At 31.4% G+C, this 21,039-nt stretch overlaps 1 protein-coding gene across 3 annotated transcripts in view; it reads right to left on the reverse strand.

The window, feature by feature from the left end:
• Nucleotides 1-21,039, reverse strand: part of Appl (amyloid-beta-like protein) — an 83,919-nt gene that overhangs the window by 44,913 nt on the left and 17,967 nt on the right. For all 3 annotated transcript variants that reach the window (XM_070634876.1, XM_070634875.1, XM_070634874.1), the window contains exon 2: nt 3,355-3,525. In XM_070634876.1, coding sequence (XP_070490977.1) covers nt 3,355-3,525 — 171 coding nt within the window. The remainder of the gene's footprint in view (nt 1-3,354; nt 3,526-21,039) is intronic.

Raw genomic sequence — 21,039 nt, forward strand, 5'->3', positions numbered from 1 at the left:
GCTTCTGGGAATTATTGGTTGTCAATATTATGGGAACTTTAGCTAATTTAAAAACCTGAAATTTAATCTTGTTTTGCTCATGTCTTAAGAAATTCACAACAATCACAGCCACAAGCTACTACCACGATAAATCAAAATTTCCATAAGCTCCACATGCCTCCACAATCTATCGAAAAAAAAAGCAACAGCTCATAACAAATCGAATTATCATTCACCTCGATATTCCTAGAAATCCATTCAAGTGTGAAAAAAATCCTCAAACCTACATCTCCACAGTAAGTTATATCATGCGCACGTTTACCAATGATGCGACTGACTGTTTCAACTTTAATTTCATTATTATAACAATAGAAAAATATTTCATTTAATGTCAATAAATGGCAAAAGCACCACTGCATATGTGAATATAAAAATCACTCCCTGATGGCTTATAAATGCGTGGGTGGGAATGGAATGATAAACAATAGCAAGGAAGAGGCACAAAAAAGGGAAAAGAAGGAAAATTTAATTTATTTATTTGCCGCGTTTTGTTGTTGCCTCAAATAAATTATGGCTTATTGAATGTCGATTGTCTATACATGCTCATGTATATCGTATAGGTCGTGAACATTCTGTTGTTTATAAAGGAAAAAAAGGATTTAATTTAGTATTTTCTTTTTTTTTGCACATCAACCTCTGGCATTATTTGTATCTTCTGCGAACGTTCAAACACGCGCGTATTATGTATTATATAATGGAGAGGAATTATTGATCCTTGTGATGAAAATGGATGATTTGTTGAGAGTGGATGTAATGGTGATCGATGAGATTTCAATGGAATTATTGAAAGTTTTTTGGGATTGACTTTTAAGCAATCGAAGAAGGTTTAAAAATAATAAAATCAATCAAATTTCAGAAAACTGGGCAACTGGTCAAAAATGATTCAATTCAAAGAAAATTGAGCGTTAATTGAGCAAATTTGAAGAAAAGTGAGCAAAAACCACCAAATTTGAAGGCAACCGAGCAACAAATTGGCAGAAAACTGAGCAAATTTGATCAAAATTGACCAGAAACTTAGCAATCTTGAAGAAAATTGGGCAACAACTGAGCAAATTTGAAGAAAATTGAGCAACAACTGAACAAACTTGAAGAAAATTGAGCAAATTTAAAGAAAAACGAATTTTTAAATTGAAAATTTGCAACAAACTGTAAGTAAACGCAAATTCACACAGTTCCTTCACCTCAATCCTCAACATTACAGCCCAAAATCACCACAAGAGACCCACATTTTTCAGCATTCATTGACGTAACACAAAAAAATATATTCTTGCGCTGATTTTTCTTCTTTTCCTCACTCTTTTCTTCCTTTTCTCGCTCAATCTAAAAGTATCAAACCGTATAATTTTTCCCCGATCAAGCACACACAATTGATGAAGGACTAGAAAGAGCGAAAAGATGTGAAAAAGGCAGGATAACCAGTTTCCTACTTTTTTTTCTTTCCTTGCTCATTCACTTCTTATTCATTTGTGCTTTGTCATCGAGATTCTCATTTCTCTTCCTTGTGTGTGAATATAATATGAATGTGAGCAACAGCAATGGTGTAAAAATTGCTATAAGATGGTTGTGCATGATAGCTTTTGTGCAGAATGAAATGAAAGGAAATTGCTTTTCTTCGTGGAATTTTTATATGTTTGTCTCTTGATATGTGTTGATGTGGGTGGGTTTAGGGGTTCAAAGAAATTTCTATTGCATTTGTGAGAGCTCATGTAAGATTTGAAAATTCAAAAATTAACAGTTTTTAAAGTTCAAAAATTAACGGCTTTTTAAAATTCAAATATTAACGGCTCATAAAAATTCAAATTTGAATTTAAACCAATTTATTCAAAAAAAATCATAACGGTTTTTTAACCCCATTTATTTTTGACAAAGAAAAACTCAACATTGAATCCCCTAAAGCCCTTCATTTCCTTCATGAACTTTCGCAATAGAAATATTTTTCACCTTTCTTTGACTCATTTTGTTGAACTTATTGCATGAAAGCAGCGAAAAATAAAAATTGTAAACGATAAAAAGAAGCAAGTAACATTCACTCAAAGTCAAAATGTTTTATTCATTCTTCTTGATCATTTTTTTTTTCATTTCTTTATTTCGTTATGACATTCGATGTAAAAATGAAACTGATGTTAAAATAGAACATGTAACGATGGTAATGGTATGAATGTTGGTTAAAGTACAACCGTTCATGGAAAAACATATGCAAAAAGTGATTGACATTTATGATGTCAAATTTGACTCATTCGTTACTCTAGAAAAATTCGTGAGGGTTTTTCTGTGGTGAATAAAAGGTTTTTTTTTATGAATGTATGCGGTAGGATGATTCTGGATATCCTGCAGATTAGCTTAATTCTCATGCCTTACCTTTTTTTTCTACGTCGCACAATGAAGGTTGAAATATGATTTTTCGAAAATAAAATGCTGAAGATGAAGAAGTAAGGGGAGTTTGATACGACGATAAGGGTCATTTAATCCTTAGTCGATGTGTAGGATGACAAAGAATTTGACCTTTGAGCAATTTTCTTATTGAATTAAAATCAATTTTTTTTGTGTCATGCTTTTGAGTGGATTGTTAATTGCTGTGATGAAAGGCTCGGTTTTTTGGACAAATGGATTAATTTGCGGGACAGTACGGCGTGGGAAGTTTTGGATTGAGAGTGTATTGTGGGTGATTTTAAAGCAAAAATAAAACCATTAAAAATAAATTAGTAATTTAATTCAATTTAATTTTGGGATTCGAACCCAGACTCAATATACTTAGAGTCGGTACTACTTCCAATTAAGCCAACTCAGCATTTTCACTCAATTGTACTTCTTTGCATAAAGCACTTTTAATTGCAACATTAAAAATTTCCAACTTCCGACTTCCTCATCCACAATTCCCATCAATTTTAAAAATTCATCCATCATTTTTTATTTCACAAACCGTCGCGGAACGCAAAACTTCTCAAATTTATCATCAAATAGCTTAAAGTCATTTTCAATTTTTTATCTTCCTTTCTCGTCCTTTGAATTATTAAATTTTTATGAATATTTCTCAAGATCTTTTTGCATATTCTCGTTAGAAGTACGTTCTTCATCTCTTTACATACTTGGTAAGCAAGTTGTGAAGTAGAAATATAAAGAAATCTCTTGAAACTTATCACCTTGAAATATTTACATCAAGCACGTTATAAAAAAATCTCAATGCCTTTTTTTTGTTGTTGTTCCACCCATTGCTGCATAATGTAACTGATGCGAAATGTAGATTCCCTTTTATATGAAACAATAAAGGGATGCCCGCTGGCACACATCTAAGGTAGAAAGTAGATAGACACTTACCTTTTTGCAGTAATCAAGTAAATCCATTTTGTCGCGTAAACATGATACACCGGGCACTTTTACACTCAATTCCGACGTCCATCTACCATCTTCCGAAAGATATTGTGGCAAATATTGCTGTCCTGCTTCACATAAAACCGATATTTGTGGCTCCCAACGCGATGATGAGCACTAAAATGAAAGAATGATAACAAAAAATTGGGAAATTAATTTTTTTTTTCTTCTTAATTGTTCATTTTATATATTTTTATACGAATCATTTGAAAGCTATAGAAGTGGAAAAAGAATTGAGAGAAATAGAAAGAAATACAGAGCGAGTCCATGACTGTCGACGTATTAAATTTCACAGCTTATATTTAATTCAGTTTTTCAACATATTTTTTTATTGTTGTTGCTCTTTCAGCAATGATGAGTTTTAAGGAGCTTATTCTAGATTTGAATAGATTTAACACAGTTTCATGATCTTATTTATTAAATTTAACGGATTTTAGTAATTTGAATTGCCACCATTTTGAATTTTTTTCACCTCGAAAAGTTTTTTGTAATTTTAAGGAATTTAATACTCAAAATATTTATAATTGTTTGTTTTTTCTGCATTAAAACGATGCAAGCTATAGTTCCAACATAATTTGACAAAATTAGTTGCATTATTTATGAATTTTTTTGCACATTCATTTAAATTACCCTCAAGGCACAGACAAAATTAGTCTGAATTATAATTTTTGAGCATAAGCTTTGCTTTTTAAAAACTTTCTTATTATCTTAAAGAATTTATTCATTTATTCTCGTTAAACGCAGATTTTTTTCCTTCTGTTTGTTCTTATTGTTGGATGTCTACACAAAGAGATTGTTGAAATAAAGAACCACGGAAGGAAAAATGTTGTTTTTATGCAAGAAGGAAAGAACGACCAGAACAATCTCCGCTTCTTCCTTGAACTGTGTTCTTTAATGAGACATTCTTTAGTGAGAATAGCAAAGACACGCTGTGCAAAATGAAAGACCAACTTGTGTTCTTCATTGCTTGTACAAACAGCGTTGATTCCTTACTCTTTTTTTATCGAATAAGCCGGGAACACGTTGGCATCATAAAATAAATATTATAAAATCCAGACTTTCTTCTTTCAATATTCCTCGACTGTCATTCATTCTCATCAGCTTACGATACTTGTGCAGGATGAATGGAAAGAAGATTCATTTTGGTAAATATTTTCATAGCACTCTTTGCAGTTTTTGTCTTCTTTGTTACATCGTCATAACGAGGATGTGATGATTGTGTGAAGTTATACAATATTTTTCTTCGTGTTTCTTCATAACAACTTGCTTCTTTTGATAAATTGTATTTTTATCTGTATGTGTATTTTCTTTATACTAGAATCTCATTAAAATGTGAAATTACTATGAAGTAATAGAAGAAATGTAAACAGTCGTGATGTAGTGAAGTAGAAAGCAGAAAGACACACGTGGATATGAAAGTTTATACGGAAATCGATTGTATTTTTGAAAAAGGTTAAAATTCAGAGAAGTAAACAAACGAAATCATTGCTGATTTTAAATTTAAGGTTTGAAGATTGAACTGTTGTGCTGTAAATTCAATTTAAAGCCTTAAGTTTAACTTTAGGTTCGAAAATTGAACTTAACGTTCAAATATTGAACTCAACGTTCAAATATTGAACTCAACGTTCAAATATTGAACTTAAAGTTAAAAGTTTGAACTTAGAGATCATATTTTGAACTTTATTGTGTAATATTTCAGTTCAAATTTTGAACTTTAAGTTCAAAAAGTTAAATTTCAATGCAATTTCAAACTTCGAGCTAATTTCCATAACAAAAAATTCATTTACTGCATCTAAATTTTGATTCTAACATATTTTAACTGAATTTTACCAACAATGTGCTCATTCATGTTCATGACCAAAAATAATCGTGTAATATCTCGTCTGAAAGGTTTCAAGAAACGTCATAAACATTTAAAGTAAACAATACTGACTTTTTCATGTTCAAGTCACATCCATTAAAGTGGAAAAAAAAATACAAAATAAGCTTCTAGAGACACAAAACATTTTCGTAACGACAAAATATTGTGAAATTTTCATAAAAAAAGACACAAACAAATCCGTAGAAAAAATCAATAGTCTCCCCATTTTTAAAGTTAAAAATAATTCAACGTGTCTGTATTTGTATTTTTTCCACCAGAATTCATTTACATCAACAACCCCGAAATAGTTAAATGAACCAACAACCAAGTCTGCATAATGATACCGATCTAAAGTACAAAATGACTTGGAATTTTACTTCACCAATGGAAAAATTCTAATTTTTTTAATGAACATACAAAGAACAACTTTTCATGCAAAGTAACTACATGTGCAGAACAGAAAATTTAAATATAGAATGGGGGGATGACAAATTCACAATTAAGTTCAAGCAATTCAGGATGTCGTGTAAATGGACGTTTCTGGCATATTAATCAGTATTAACGTACCATAATTCCTCCAGCACATGAAACCGCACAAAAAGGAATTTTTTCGTTCATTCACCGTATCTCCCCCTTTTGTAACATGTCAAGTAAGCACCAACATGAATGTTATGAATCATCCACCGCACAAAATGTTCTCTTTTACACATTTTTTTAAAGTTAAAAAAATCCCTTAAGAATTTCTTTCAAGTTGAAGGAAAAATTTTTTAATTTCTGTTTATGAAAAAAGCCATTAAAAGTTATTCCTGTAAACTTCAACATCTCTTCGTCGCTCTTTCCTCAATTTTTATTGGCGACGAACTTCCTTATTATGTTTATGACTTTATGAGTTATAATAATTGGAATTTTTTTATTTCATTTTTACTTGCTCACTTGCCAGGTTAAAGGCTTCGCAGGGAAATTAAAATAGTTAAGGTAAATGGGTTGATATTAACCGAGGGATTGTAGATGGAAGTTTTAATAAGAAATGAAGTTTGTAATGTTTATGGGTTTAGTGTAATTAGATTGGATTGTGAAAATTGCAAGACTTTTATGCAGCTGAAATAGGATCTTGAGCATTTAGTTTAAAAACTGGAGCTTCAAATTCAAAATTTGATTTTTAAGTTCAAAAATTGAACTTCAGGTTCAAAAATTGAACTTCTAGCTCAAAACTTGGATTTTGAGTTCAAAGATATGCTTCAAATTCAAAAGTTGAGCTTCAAATTCAAAAATTGAATCTCAAGTTGAAAAACAGAAAGCGCTGACTTTCAATGCAGATGCATTATAACCACAACTTCAACTTTTCCAATGACAAACTTACTTCCACCCCAAAACCTCCCAATAGAAGACAAACTTTTCATCATATGACAATCTACAAAGTATTTTTCCTCCACATGTATATGCTCTAATTAAATTACAAAAGTACTTTAAATTGAATTATCAAAGCAGCGAAAGTAATTTCATTAAGTTCCATAAAAAATCTTGAAAAAAAAAGAATCATAAATTAAATAATTAAATTAAAGACAAAAAATTCCAGAATTTAATTTAATTCCCGACTTTTCTCCTTATCTCGGCTGCTTCTTATGCTGCTAAAAAAATCCTGAACAACATAAAAAGAAATTTTTCTATAAAAAATCATGATAATCTTTTACAAACACAAAAAATTTCAAGTACAAGAAACGAGAAAGTAAGAAAAAATTTATTATCCATGCATTTTACGACAACGATACTCATAAAAAATAAAGAGAGGATATGGAATGTGCGTTGGCATCATCTTAAGGATGGAACAAAGGCAAGAAAAATGAATTGTTTCGCTCGATCCTTTCTGTCGTGCCCATTTTTATCATTATTTATACGACATATCTTTCTCCATTTAAAAATGAAAACGAGAGCCATTCCATAAATGGGAAGATATGTTAGTGAGAGAAAGGACATTTAATTACATCCAATCCAATGGGATGCCTGTATGAATCTTGTCATTTGCTACGCATGATAAAATTTTTCATACTTTTTCATATTTATTTCTTATCTTTTTCTCAACTTTTAAGACTAAGTCATTGTGTGTGCTTATGAATGAAAAGTCATATGTAGGAGGATGTATGGAAGATAAGAATTGAATAAAAAGTGATAAGTGGATTGAAGAAAGTTGGTAATGGAAAGGGACGGAAGTTTGAAATATTGAGATACATTACGAAAAGTAAAGAAGTTTTTCACGTTCAAAAATTGAACTTTAGGTTCAAAAACTGAACTTAAGGTTCAATAATTAAACTTTAGAATCAATATTTGAATTTTAAGTTCCAAAATTGAATTTTAAAATCAAATTATTGAGCTTTAAGTTCAAAAATTGAACTTCAAGTTCAAAAATTCAATTTCAAATAAAATGCCAAACCGACAAAATCACAAAAATTCTCAAAAATTCACAAATTATGCTCAAAATCCATTTCTGACAGTGGGAGACGATGAGTAGCAACCCTAGAAATGTATAATACGATCCTTTTCGCTCTATATATATATTATTACGCACATATATATTCTTTTCACGTGTAATATCCTTATTATGTTATCCATGTCTCAGAGATTTATGTTAAAAGACAGAAAATAATGTCGCATGGTAAAAAAAACAGCAAAATAGGCAGAATTTAAATAGAACAGTATAAAAGTAATTTTTAAGGCAGAACAGTAGCAATGAAAGGTATAAAAAAATAATTAGCTTTTAGTTCTCTTCCATGTAAATGTTGTCATGTGCTTCATATTGTAATTTTAAAGGATTTCATGCTGTTTGCTTAAAGTATAATACTTCCATTCCCTTTGAAGCACATGAAGATGCATACATATATTTTATTCGTTTGTTCCTGCAACACAGCACAAAGCTTAACTTACACAAAGATTTCTTTCTTGTGTACAAAAGTATCAAGACAAAAGCTTTTTGTGGATGCTTAGTGATAGAGAAACTGTAGGACTTTATTGTTACACAAAAAAGTTATTTGAGACTCTTGATGTTCTTTAGTCAATATGTCAAAATTTCATAAACATATTTAATAGAAAGTTTTTCAATATGCAATCAACTGCAAACAGGAATATGCATATGAGTCTTTGAAGTAGATATTCCCCTTGTGGGAATTTTGAGGTTATGTTTTGGGAAGTATAAGAGGATGTTTTGGTTTTTTGGTTAGAATAGATAGTTTACTGTGCAATAAGTCAGAGTTTGCAGGGATCCGATGAGTATGTGGACTAAACAAGTCGGAAAATTCGACTTTAATGTGGTCAATCCAACAGTACAGTCGATTTAAACATCAATTAAGATCGAAGCCTCTCTGGATGAATAGTACACAATTTAGATAATTTGGTCTTCAATCAAGCTTCTTAGTATATCAATTTAGGATATCGATACACTTTTAGACATCCTCAATGACCCCACAAGCAACAGACAACAATACATGATCAAAATTGCTAAATTCTCGACTAGATATCCAATAAAATGACACAATTTCATCATCATCCGATCTAACATTGAACATAAAATGTCCCTACGAAGCAATCAGCATCATTGCCAAGTATACAACTCTAATATCCGAAAACATCTTCTCATAAATTTCTATCAAGGTTGTAAAAAAATGCAATGGTTGAAAATTTTCGTTCAAAAACCTCCTCATACTCATCAAATGGCTGCTGATGTAACCATTTTTTATGAGCCCCACAAACGTCATCGTCATCATCATGAAGACATAAAGAGTTGTTCATGTACAATTTCATTATGAAAGCATCAGCATAAAATGTCTTCATATCACAAGAAATGAGAAAAAAAATCTCCTTCTGTCATTCTTTTCTTTTCGTTCTCGGCTCATAAAAGATGCCACAGCACAAGCATATGAAAATTCCATCACAAAATTCATTTATGCCATATTTTCAGCAAAAGCAAAAAAAAAGACTGAAGAATAAGAAACGAGTGAAGTTAGGGAAAATTATGTGTGCATGTCAAAAGTTTGTAAATACCGTTGTGTTGTGTCTTAATTCTTGAGTGAACCTTAAAACCTCTTCGTAAATATGGTGCTACATATTCATGTACATATGTATACCTCTATGCTAACATACCACCATCATTATTATTATCGTCGTCGTCGTCACACACACAAAAACCTCCTATTTCCATGCTTCAACTGCCTAACAGCACAAAATGAAATTTTTTTTTGAAAAAAAGTTCTTCTTGTGCTCATTTTTATCAACAAAGCGCAAACTTTGTTATCAACCGTCAGTTCATCCCGTTTTGATTCATGTTGGATGTAGAAACACCGAGTTGAAGCGAGTGAAAGGAAAAAGACATGAATGATATAAATTTTTTTAATTACATTTCAAATCTGTTGATGAATTTCCTTCATTTTGCGGGTTTTGGATGGTGGTTCTAGTTTTGGAGGAAAGTTAAGGATATGTTGGAAATGAGATTTTTTTATGTGTTTGGAAGTTTGGTGGATCTGTTAACTTTTTACTTCGTTTGGTGACTGCGTTTTAGTTTTATTTCATGGAAAGAAGCTGTTGATTGAGGCAGTTTTGCTAAATTGATATTGAATAATTTAAGCTATGGACCGTCCTATAGTCATTTGATCCAGTTTAGTAAAAAGATGAAAAAAAGCAATTTTTCAAATTCTTTCACAAAAATCTCTACAAATTCAAGCATTTTTCAACGAAACACAAATTCACTTCCTAATCCTCCACTAGTTAGTGCCTGCAACTAAGGATAAACTTTCTTTGTATCTCAAAATTTAATAAACTTCACACCTTAAAAATTACTTCTTCTTTTTCCTTAAAAAAACTTTCAAATGTTCATCTCTAATAATTTTAAGTGAAAAATCGTGTCACTTCCTACAAGAACTTTATTCAACATCCGTTTTCAACATGAACATTCTATTTTGTTTCCCCTAGAATAAATTGAACACAAATATTGCTCTAAGAATTCAAAACAGGAATTTAATCCCACATTATTGTAAATTTATCGAAGAATAAAACTTCAGAACCACCAAAAAACGCAAGTTTGTTGATGAAGGAAAGGAAGCAATAGGGTACTTTATTTAAAATGTTTGCATTAACGAAATTCATATCAAAACAGTATCGCAAGTTCTTCTTCTTCCCTTTTTTGAGCTAAATATAATTCCCATAATTTAAATGAGATGATGTTAAATGAGCAAGGCAGCGGTTGGGGATGGCATGAAGGAACAAGCATGAATTGAGAAAGCAAAAATGAAAATGTTCAAAGTAACATCTGCGTAACTCCATCCACATTGGCAACTATGTTGAATGTTTTTTGTGTTCCTTTTCTTGTGTATGCTGTATATACTTTTTTGGAATCAAAAAGCTGAAAATTTTACATCTTCTTCTCCTTTTGTTGTTTTCGTTTCTCCATCCAATCGACAATTTTTTGGGGAAAGGCTGTTTAAACTTTCATCATCAAGAAATTCTTACACATTTTTGGTGAATTTTGATTAGTTTTACTTTAGGGAAATTGAAAAATCCTCAATATGGTGAGGATTATGGCTGTAGATAATGATTTTTTTATTCTCAGAATATATAACTACAATTAGTAAATGATACGTAATTAAATTAAATTCAATTATACTCATCAAGTGTGTCAAGTCGGTAAATAAATTATGAATAGAAACCTATCTAACCAAAATATGGTTTAAATTTAGTTTAAAAATTGAATTAATGGGGAATGAATTTTTAATGTTGGATAATATTACGGATGAACCGCAGGATGTTGGATATTCTGTGGAATTGTGATGTTTGAGGATTGAATTGAAGTGAAATTTATGTCATGAACAGTGAGTATAGATCTAGAAGATCTTTTTGGTGGCTAGAGTAGCTCATGTTCTTTGTTGGTTTAGTAAATTAGAGTTTGTTGTTGCTAAGGACATTAACTCTGATAATCCGTCAACTACAATGCTAATTCAAGTATAGAATAAGCAAGTCAACTTAAATTACGACGCAGAAGCTCAGAAAAAGGACAAGACTTCAAAATTTGTCATTATTGAACCTCGAACCTATGCATAGCCATGCCCACTAGATCAATGCATAGTAATTTAGGCTCTAAAAATGAAACCAATGTGTTATTTGAATCATCAAGACTCTTATTCTCAGAACATTCAGAATATCTTGAGAATCCCTAACAAAATCTTAATTAGAATTACAAAATGAGCAGCACAGACTCAAAAATAACCCAAAATTCCTCCCACCTTAAAAATTAATCAATCCCAAATGAGCACAGAACCCATCAACTTCCACTCATCCACAGAATAAATCAATAAATTTTGAAAATCTACATTTTAAAATATTCCAAACACATCAATCAACTTTTTAATTAAGGTTTCGAATTTTTCCTATAGCGTAAAATTTCGCAGAATGAAACTCGAAACTATAGCTCGAAGAAAAAGGCCCCTTAACAGCACCAAAAAAATCAAATTTAATTAAAGCTATTCAATTTTCAAGCTCATAAAATTTCACCATCGACCATAAAAAAAATATCAAATTTAGTAGATAGCGTATGTGGATGTAATATTAATTAAATAGGAAAAACGAGAAAGATGAAACCAATTATGTTGAGAAAACTTCACGAAACATATGAAATGACAAAAAAAGGTATTTACGAATGTGAATGAATAACAATAACATAGAGAATCCGACAAAAAACCTCTAGTCGTTGATTCTCGGAAGGCATTATAAGCTATTATGAGTCTGTGTTTCTCATTATAAGCCATAATGAGTCTCTGTAAGCCATTATGAGCTGCTGTGTAGTCTCATAAATTTTAGGCAAAAGCATATCTATTGATAAGGATCCGCCTCAAAATCTTTTTCGCATTTTTGTTCCACTTCTTCCTAGAATTCTTTAATTTCATTCCCTCGTCAAGAATTAATTCCTCATTCAGTAATTGCTTTTTGATATATGAATCTTTATCTCTTGTTCGAACCCTTTTGTCCAGAAATGATGCTTTGAAGTTTGGTGAAGAGGTTTGTGTTGCTTGGAGCGAATTTTCTTTTCAGGATGTTGAGTGATGAGTGAAAAGTTAAAGATTTGAGCATTGAATGTGGATTAAGCGAAGTTGGGATGTAAATTTGTTGGGAGTGAAGTTATAAGGTTGTCAGGAAGGTTGTGAAATTATCGATTTGGCTGAGAATTTCTAGGTTCAAGTCTTATAATAATCTAATAGTCTAAGGCTTGAAACCGCAAGATTGTCAGAAATGTTGTAAAACAATTGGTTTTGACTGAACATTCCTTGGTTCGAATCCTACAAGAATCTTATATCAAATTATGAGTTTTAAGGCCTTAACTAGAATTGAGTTGAACAAATTGCAAGCAAACGATCAATTGGAACCAATGTTGACACATTAAAGACTATTAAAGACTTGTTCCTAAGATGTTAAGCTCTTAATTAGATGGTAGATACACAAATCCTTAGAGAAAGATCTCCGTTCTATATCCTAAGCCTTCTGAACATTTAGATTTAGACTCTCCCGTCGTCCTTAAAATTGGATATATAACTAGACACATGCACGTCTGTTGACTCGGGAAAGCAATCACATCATCACACACCCAAACTGATCACTAACTCCTCAACAGTTTCCTCAATTAGATCCCTCCAAAAAGCGAATCATATCACCCCACACAACACAACAAAATTGTTTTGGACAAGAAAAGAAAAAAGATTTTCTTCCGGAATAATTAAGGAATTTTTGTTAATGAGATATGAAAAGCGGTAGGAAAGGAAAACTTTTTGGACTCTTTTTTTTCTCATCTCTTTCTTGATTGTTCTTTTTTTTAGATGAAGGCAAGAAAAAAAAAGTTTCTCGTTAGCTTCTCGTTTCCATATATAAACATTCTGCATGCATATAATTCTTATGCTACCCAAAAAAAACTATTTTCTTAGTTTTCAGCTTCCCCCATCATAAGATAGACAATAGAAGATAAAATTTTCGAGTAAGGAGAAGAAAAAAGAAACTATTTAATTGCCACAAATGTTAACAATAATTTAAACAATTTTTTTTCCCTCAGATTATCCTTTCGAGAATGGAACAAGGAGAAAAAGAAACTTTTATAGTTGCTCCTTGTTAGTCGACACTAATATTTTTGTGATATGTGTGTATTTTCATGCATATGTGGAAATGAAAATGGAATTGGTTTATAAGTCCCGTAAGATATTTTCATTTCTATATTCTCTTTTTACTAGCAAATTGGGGTTAAGGAAAGTGTTAAGAAGAAGATGTGTCTTCATCACTTAATAGTGCTTCAAGCTGGTTAAGGTACAACTTTTTTGGGAAACTAAAGTTTAAATTTCTTAATGGAAGATTTTCGTGATTTTAAGTTTGGAGATTTTAAAAGAAAATATTAATTTTAATTTAAATTGTTAAGATTTTGCCATAAAATCCAATTGGCACAACGAGTCACTAGAGCATGATAGAGTATGATTCCGTATTGTCGTAAAGATGGCGTTCAGGATAGGTTAGCTTATCATATTTACATCTTAAGTACCAAAATATCATTAAATTGATTAATCGATCCTAAATCTAGCTCAATTTGCAGCTTTGAATTTAACTCAGTGCCTAATTCGATTTATATCTACTACCATGCCTGAGTCACATCGACCTGGAGTCAGATTTTAGAACAATTAACCGATTTGATGCTATTCAGATGAAAATATGATAAGCATGCATTTCCTGAACGCCATTATACGGCAATACGGTTACATAGCAATACTTTAGTGAATCGGGGTAGTTTCGCGTACTCGTGAACTTAGCAACTAGTCACATCTATCGAGAATTATAGAAATAATCGAACGTAACCCTTTTAAAACTATCATATATCATCCCACTATATATATTCATACAATTTAAAGGATTAAATATACATTGAAAGAGAGAGTGGAACAAGAGAAATGGAGAATTATAGGGCGATATGCGACATATGTGTGCACCAGGAGTAGCAAGCAGACATGACAATTATTACCATTTTCATATAAATGGAAAATTTATTTTATTTTACTAAAAGAAGATAAAGAATTATTTTTAGATGTTATTCAATATATAAAATGGGAAATATGTATATGTTTAGCTGTTCTATATACGTAAAAAGGGATTATTGGAAATTCATTATTCAATCTTTCAAGATTTATCTCAATTTAAAATTTAATTTATTGTCTGTATTCTACTTTTTAGGATGGGGGCTGTTTGTAAGTGATGCTAAAGATTAGGCATTGGCTGACTGTGAGCAGCAGGTTGATAAAGAGCTAGCTTGATGGCATAAAATGGAACTCACGGTTTACATGATTCTGACTTGATGCTGGATTCGATGGGAATTCGCTAACATCAAAGACTCCCGCAATCTAGTTCAGAATACTAAATCTAGTCACTAGCAAACATCACCGCCAATCTAACCCCCAACAAAAAGGAAGTTGATTTATTAAATTTTCATACAAAATTACCCCCAATTTAAAGTCTGGATGTCTGTAGTTGACATGATTTTAGGTAAGCAATAATCTCCTTTAATATAATGCCATTATCATCTAAACTTTTATGCTGCTCATCTCATTTTACAAAAATAATGATAATTTTCATTTTACAACCTATTCAACGATCCCATCCGTTCCTTTTCATATGCCATTTTGCCAATTTTATTATTTGGATGTGCAAAATTCCCCTTTTTTTACTGCCTGCTCACAACAAACTCTCTCGCTTAATTTCAAATAATGGAAGATCACTGTTATTTTTTTCGGATGAGGATAAATGCAGGGAATGAAATACATATCAGCGGTTGCCTGCAGCCAGTCGACATTATCATTTAAATGCAACAATTTTTTTTTTATCCAAATGAAAACCGCCATTGCTCTTTTTTTTGTGTCTGTTAATGTTACATGGAAATGCTGAAAAACTTTTTTGTATTTCGCTGCTATTCCTGTCATTTCTCTTTGAACACACATAAAAAAAGCTGTGGCAATTTTTTCTCCATTGACCTGGAAATTAGAAAATAAAAAAAAAAAACAGCTCAAAGGAGAGAGAAAATTGCCATTTTTTACATTGCTGTTTGTCGAGGTATTTTTGGTATTTTATTTTTGTTTTTTATTATTGCATTGTATAAATATTTTAAATTAAACATCCGGAATGATTTTCAACGGTACAGCGAGTGGAATGGGATGAAAATTGATATTAAAAAACATAAAAATTCTTTCTTTAAGCTCTTCCTACTTTTCATTTTGCTTTATTAGCACGTTTTTATGGAGCTAAATGCTATTTATTTTTTGTGCTGCTGCTGTTGATGATGAATGGATGGAGAGGTGAGGAGCACAATAGAACATTTAGCTTTTGCTGTACTGAATAGAGGTGAATTTTGATAAATGTTTAGACATTTTTGCCTGAATTTGTAGTTAAGGGAGTGAGGATGCTGTAATTTTAATTAATTTGGGAATCCAGTTCAGGGGTGGGGAACTTGTGTGGTGCGGCACGCTTGTAAACTGTATGTCGTGTACGGTTTCAGTCGAGGCAAGAGGTCTAGTTCAACTTTTAGGAGGCAAAGTTTGAAATTCAAAAACCTAACCTAAAAACTTCTAACCTAAAATTCTAACCTCAAAAAGCCTTTACATTCTAATTGTGCGAATAAAATTGAGCTTGTTTCAGATATTATTAATTCCTACTCTAGAATTGCCACTCCAAACACACGACATTTCCAACATAACCTAAAACATTCAGCACATAAAAAGCCACATAAAATTCCAACAATAATAACAAATTCCCTGAATTGCAAAGCGCAACGATTATTCACCAATATTCATGGAATCACAATTAATTCAACAAAACATGTGTAGTCTTCCATAACTATAAAATCCACATTATATCGTGGTTGTGATATAAACTGCATACTTGACCACAAAATATCAGACTTTGTCGCATATTACCACTCGTTTAATTAGAGGTTATAAATTGTATAGTAATATGCTTAATTAAACTCATGAATTTTAAGCTGTTGATGGGGTTAGAATGGGGATTGTTTTGATGGTTTTAAGATGGAGGGTAGATGAGGGATTGGTGTATTGAATTAGAATTCGATTCTACATTTTGAGGTTAAATTTTTTGGTTTTAAGTTATATTTGAACAAAAAAAAATCTATATTTTGAGGTTAGGTTTCATTATTTTAGATTATTTTGCATTTTTCAATAATTTTGAGGATAGATTCTCTGATTTTAGGTTATTTTGCAATTTTAAAGGCTATTTCGGAAGCTAATTTTGAGGTTAGAATGCATCTCATGTCCGAATCTTCCACAAATTCGAAGATTTTCTTGAAATCACAAGCACATCCCCCCCAACATTGACCTACTCAGCAACAAATTCAACTATTTTCAAATTCTATTTTTAATCCCCAACAATTCATCTTCTTCATCACGTTAAAGTTAAATTGCATGCAAATGAAAAAGTGGATCACATCACGCATAATTTAAGGACAATGGAGAGGAAGTGAAGTGCTCCATTCTTATTCTTTCCATCGTTCTTTTCTTTTTCTTTTATAAAGTGGAAAATATTTTTATTCTGTTGTGAGAGTTGAATGAGATGAATGCTAAAGATTGGATGATGGTAGGGGGGGAGGTTGGGTAGGTGAAAGGGATATCATGACATATATAAAGAGTAAGAAAAAAAAAGAACAAAAGAATGGCTTTGGAAAAAGATTCATTGTACATCGCTTCCATTATTCGCTACCGACACTTTATTTTTGTGTGCTTTTATGGCATTTGCCGCGCTTTATCTCATTTACTTCATCACATAGAGTCAGTGTCTGTTTATATCGAAAATGTAGGGTGGAATTGAGAAAAAATTTGCTTCCATCTCCCCTTCATCGTAAAAACCTTCTTGATCCAAATTTCTTTGTTCCGTTTACTCTTTTTTTTTATTGTTTGCATTGTTTTATATCGTCCTTGGTTTTGTATCTCCTTTCAGTTCCTATTGTTTGTTATTCTCTCTATTCTATGTGAATCAACACGATATGTACACGATTAACCTGCTTTCGGGTGCTGGGGAGTATGAGAAGGTGAAAAGCATTTGTAAATGTAAGAAAATGGCTTGTATTTGTTTTCACATCCGCAAATTTTCTCGTACTTATTTTTTATGTCGTATATCTCTTTTTTTTCTGCATATTCCTTAAAAGGAAGGAAGAATTTAAAAGGAAGACATTGCATGAGCTTTTTTTCCTTCTTCCTACTTCGAATATCATCACATAAGAAATGTACAAAATGTACTCGCTTAGGAATGCTGCAACTTCCTACAAGCATTGAATTTTTGCTCCTTTTTTTGTTGTGCTTACAAGAAATTTTTTAGGTATGAAAGACTTTTTTTGCTTCCTTTTGAAAGGTTTTCAATCCAACGCATTAGAAATTAAATATTTAAAATGGATTTGGGTTAAATTAATTTCATTTCCGAGAAATATTGAGTTTGTAGGTTGGAGGAAGGAAATTGGATGAAGCCATTTTTGGAGTGTATTAAGGTGATGTCTGGGTTAAAAATTCTGCGAGTTTGATAATTTTAGGGCTCAAAGTTCGTGTAAATACAATATTGAATGTTAGAAACTTGAAAATTTTGAAAAATCTCTTAAAGTTGAGGTTATGGATTGACTTTGCTTGTCTTGGAGTCAACGAGCATGCTTACATGTTACAGAAAGACAATTGTGGTACCTAAAAGCTATCTTTTTGCCAGAAAGAGCTTCATATTCCTTAATTCTTAATGTATTGAATCAATAATTGTAAATCAGGCTGTCGTGAAGCTGGATTTCATTGAATCTGATTTGGTCACCACGGGGCTACATCATGTGAGTTCTGGGTAAGTCAACAAGTTATCGATAGAGCATCAAGAGGTATTAAAGATGCCTTTGGATGAAATCTAGTTAAAACAGCAACCCACAACTGCTCAAAAGTGCTTAAATCAGACAAAGTCTAATGCTTCTGATATTGAACATTCATAAAGACATAAGTTCTTCTCTACGTGATTCGAAAATCAGTCTATAAATTTCTAAGAACTTCCTACTACACATTATGTTGATTAAATTCTATCGAAACCCTTTGAACATCCCAATTTCATTCATAAATCCGATTCAAATGTAATGAAAAATATTATTCCAACCTAGTTCCAACTCAGAATTGACATTCATGTCACAAAACCTACACAAACTATTAAATTACAAATAAAATGCCGAAAAAACAAATCAAAATTTTTTTTATAGAATTTTAATAAGCTTAAAGCAATGAAAGTAAATAGCCGAAAGATATTCAATTTTTGAAATGCTAATTTAATTCTATTTTCATTTTGTGTTTTGTATTCGTTTTGAATACTTTTTAACTTCTTTTCTTCTCAAAAGAATTTCATTTTTTTATTATTCAATTCTTATTTTTTTGAATTAAAATTCAATTGAATTTCTTCCATCTCACATTTCAATATGATTGAGTATTTCTTGCATATATGTAAATATCAAAGAAAATAAGCAAAAAAATAAAATTCGTTCCTACATATTGGCATATTATAGAGGCATACATAACTTAAGCCTCAAGTTTCGAATACAATTTATTCCAATAAAGAATAAGAAAACAGAACAAAAAATAATAATAATGCCATCATATTGAAAAGAATCTCAAGAGTAAAATTTTCAATTTTTTTTTATGTGGTGTATTGTGAAAGAATGACTTAATGGAAGTGAAGCACACATGTACAAATCGACTTTATTTTGTGTCAATGTGATAAATCTTTTGTATTTACTCTGTCATTATTTTGAGAAGAATTCATTCTGCATGTTCTGCCTTCTATTTCATTACTTGTTAAGTGAAATAAGTCATAATGATGAAGATAGGGAGCTATAAAGTAGTAATTTGTTTAGGAAAATGATCGATGGAATGCTTATGTAACAGAATTTATGTCAAAATATCAAGTTATTGTGAATAACGACTATTGAGAATTTAAATTGATGGATTTAAAGTAATTTCCAAAATGGCGGAACAACGTGTTCTCACTTCAGAAAGTTTTTCACTGTTTACAGTAAAACTAAAGCAAATATTTGTTGGATATAAATTGTAATTTGTTGAAAAATATGGAGCAAGCCAGAAAAATACGTTTCCTACCTCCCCAATGATAAATTATTTCCCCAAAATGAAAATTAAACAGCCATTTTGTTTGCATAAATATGCTACAAAGTCTTGCACGGTACAATTTCATGCATCCTTAAGTTGCATAAATTTTCATACACAGCAATGCCGCCATTCACTATTCATTTCTACTTCTTTTCCTGCATGTGCGATGAAAAGTCATAAAAATGCTCGAAAAAAAAAACTTTTTATATAAAAAAAATACTTGAATTTATTTGCTCTATGGCAATTCCCATGATTACGCTATTCCACTCTGCAACATCATGGGTTTTTTTTCTCTCCTTTATTTGCCTTCCTCTTTCTCACTCACTTCTTCATCCTCGACTGATATTTTGGCAGCAGCGTGTTTGTAAATATTGATCCATAGTTTGCCATTCATTTTTCCTTGCGAAATGCTTTTTTATTAGTTTTTCACTCTTCTTTCGGCATCTTCGCTCACCGCTTTTTGCTTGCCTTCGCCTGATTACGTGGTTGAAATTCTAAGCATCTCATGAATTTCATTTCATTTCGAAATCAATAGAACAAGAAGGAGAGGAAGCAACGAAAATTTTCTTTTTTGTGTTTTTTTTTTTGCAAACTTTTTTATTCGTTCTTGAAAATTGGGGCTTGTTTGTCAATGACGTCAAGGGTTTGAGGAAGTAAGAGATAAGGGAGTAAGCGGTAGCCAGCTATAGGGCCAGTTTTAGGGGAAACCTGAGCAATTTCATGGCTCACAATTGATATGTTGGGTCAGCAAAGTTAGTATTTAACATACATGAGGTCATGTGCAGCGTGACACTTCATACAACAGAACCTGACACCTAAAACCCTAAATTTCAATTGACGTTACTCATTATTATCCCCGATAAGAAGAAGAGCGTGAAAGAACTAAGAAAATAAAAAGAAGGAACTTTTACGTGTGTTGCAAAAAAAAAAAATAAAGTAAAAAGAAAGTCAAGTGATAAGAAAGGGATATTGAAGTGAGATATAGTGTGCAATTGAGGTGAGGTCTCAGGAGACACATAAAGTAATAAATAAGGATATACTTGAAGGCCCTTTTCACTTTATATTTCCAAACATTTCGATTTTCTCTCTTTTCTTTTTTTGTTTATTTATTCACAAGAACCAATTGAAGTTGATTGAGTGGGAGGTCTACTGGTCGTTAGTGATGCTGATGGTCTTTTTTGTCATACGTGTGAAGTAAAAAGTTCTAAAAAACTTTCCTTCTTTTTTTTTTGAAGGAATGAAAACAAATAAGTTGTGAGTAAATAATGAGACACATTTCAAATACAGACTAGTAACTAAGAGAACATTTTTCTTATGGTTGGGGGGATGGAAAGAAAATTGTTGCAACTTTTTTTGTGCTGTCAAGGTGAGCAGTAAAGGGAGGAATAAGAAGAGATTGAAGTTTGTTGGATGGCTGGTCGAATTGAGAGGAATGCTGATGTTTCTGTGCTGAATTGGAGTAAGCACTTTTTATAAATTGTGAAAAACAAAAACATTAAAGAAGCTATAGATCATTAGAGTGTCATTTTATGACTACTTTATGTTATTCTTATGGATTATCGGGAATTTGATAATTCAGCAAAATCTTATCTT

The sequence above is a fragment of the Chironomus tepperi genome, unplaced genomic scaffold (assembly GCF_022539635.2).
Source record: "Chironomus tepperi strain 1889 unplaced genomic scaffold, CSIRO-AGI_Ctep_v1 contig_85, whole genome shotgun sequence".
Classification (NCBI taxonomy): domain Eukaryota; kingdom Metazoa; phylum Arthropoda; class Insecta; order Diptera; family Chironomidae; genus Chironomus; species Chironomus tepperi.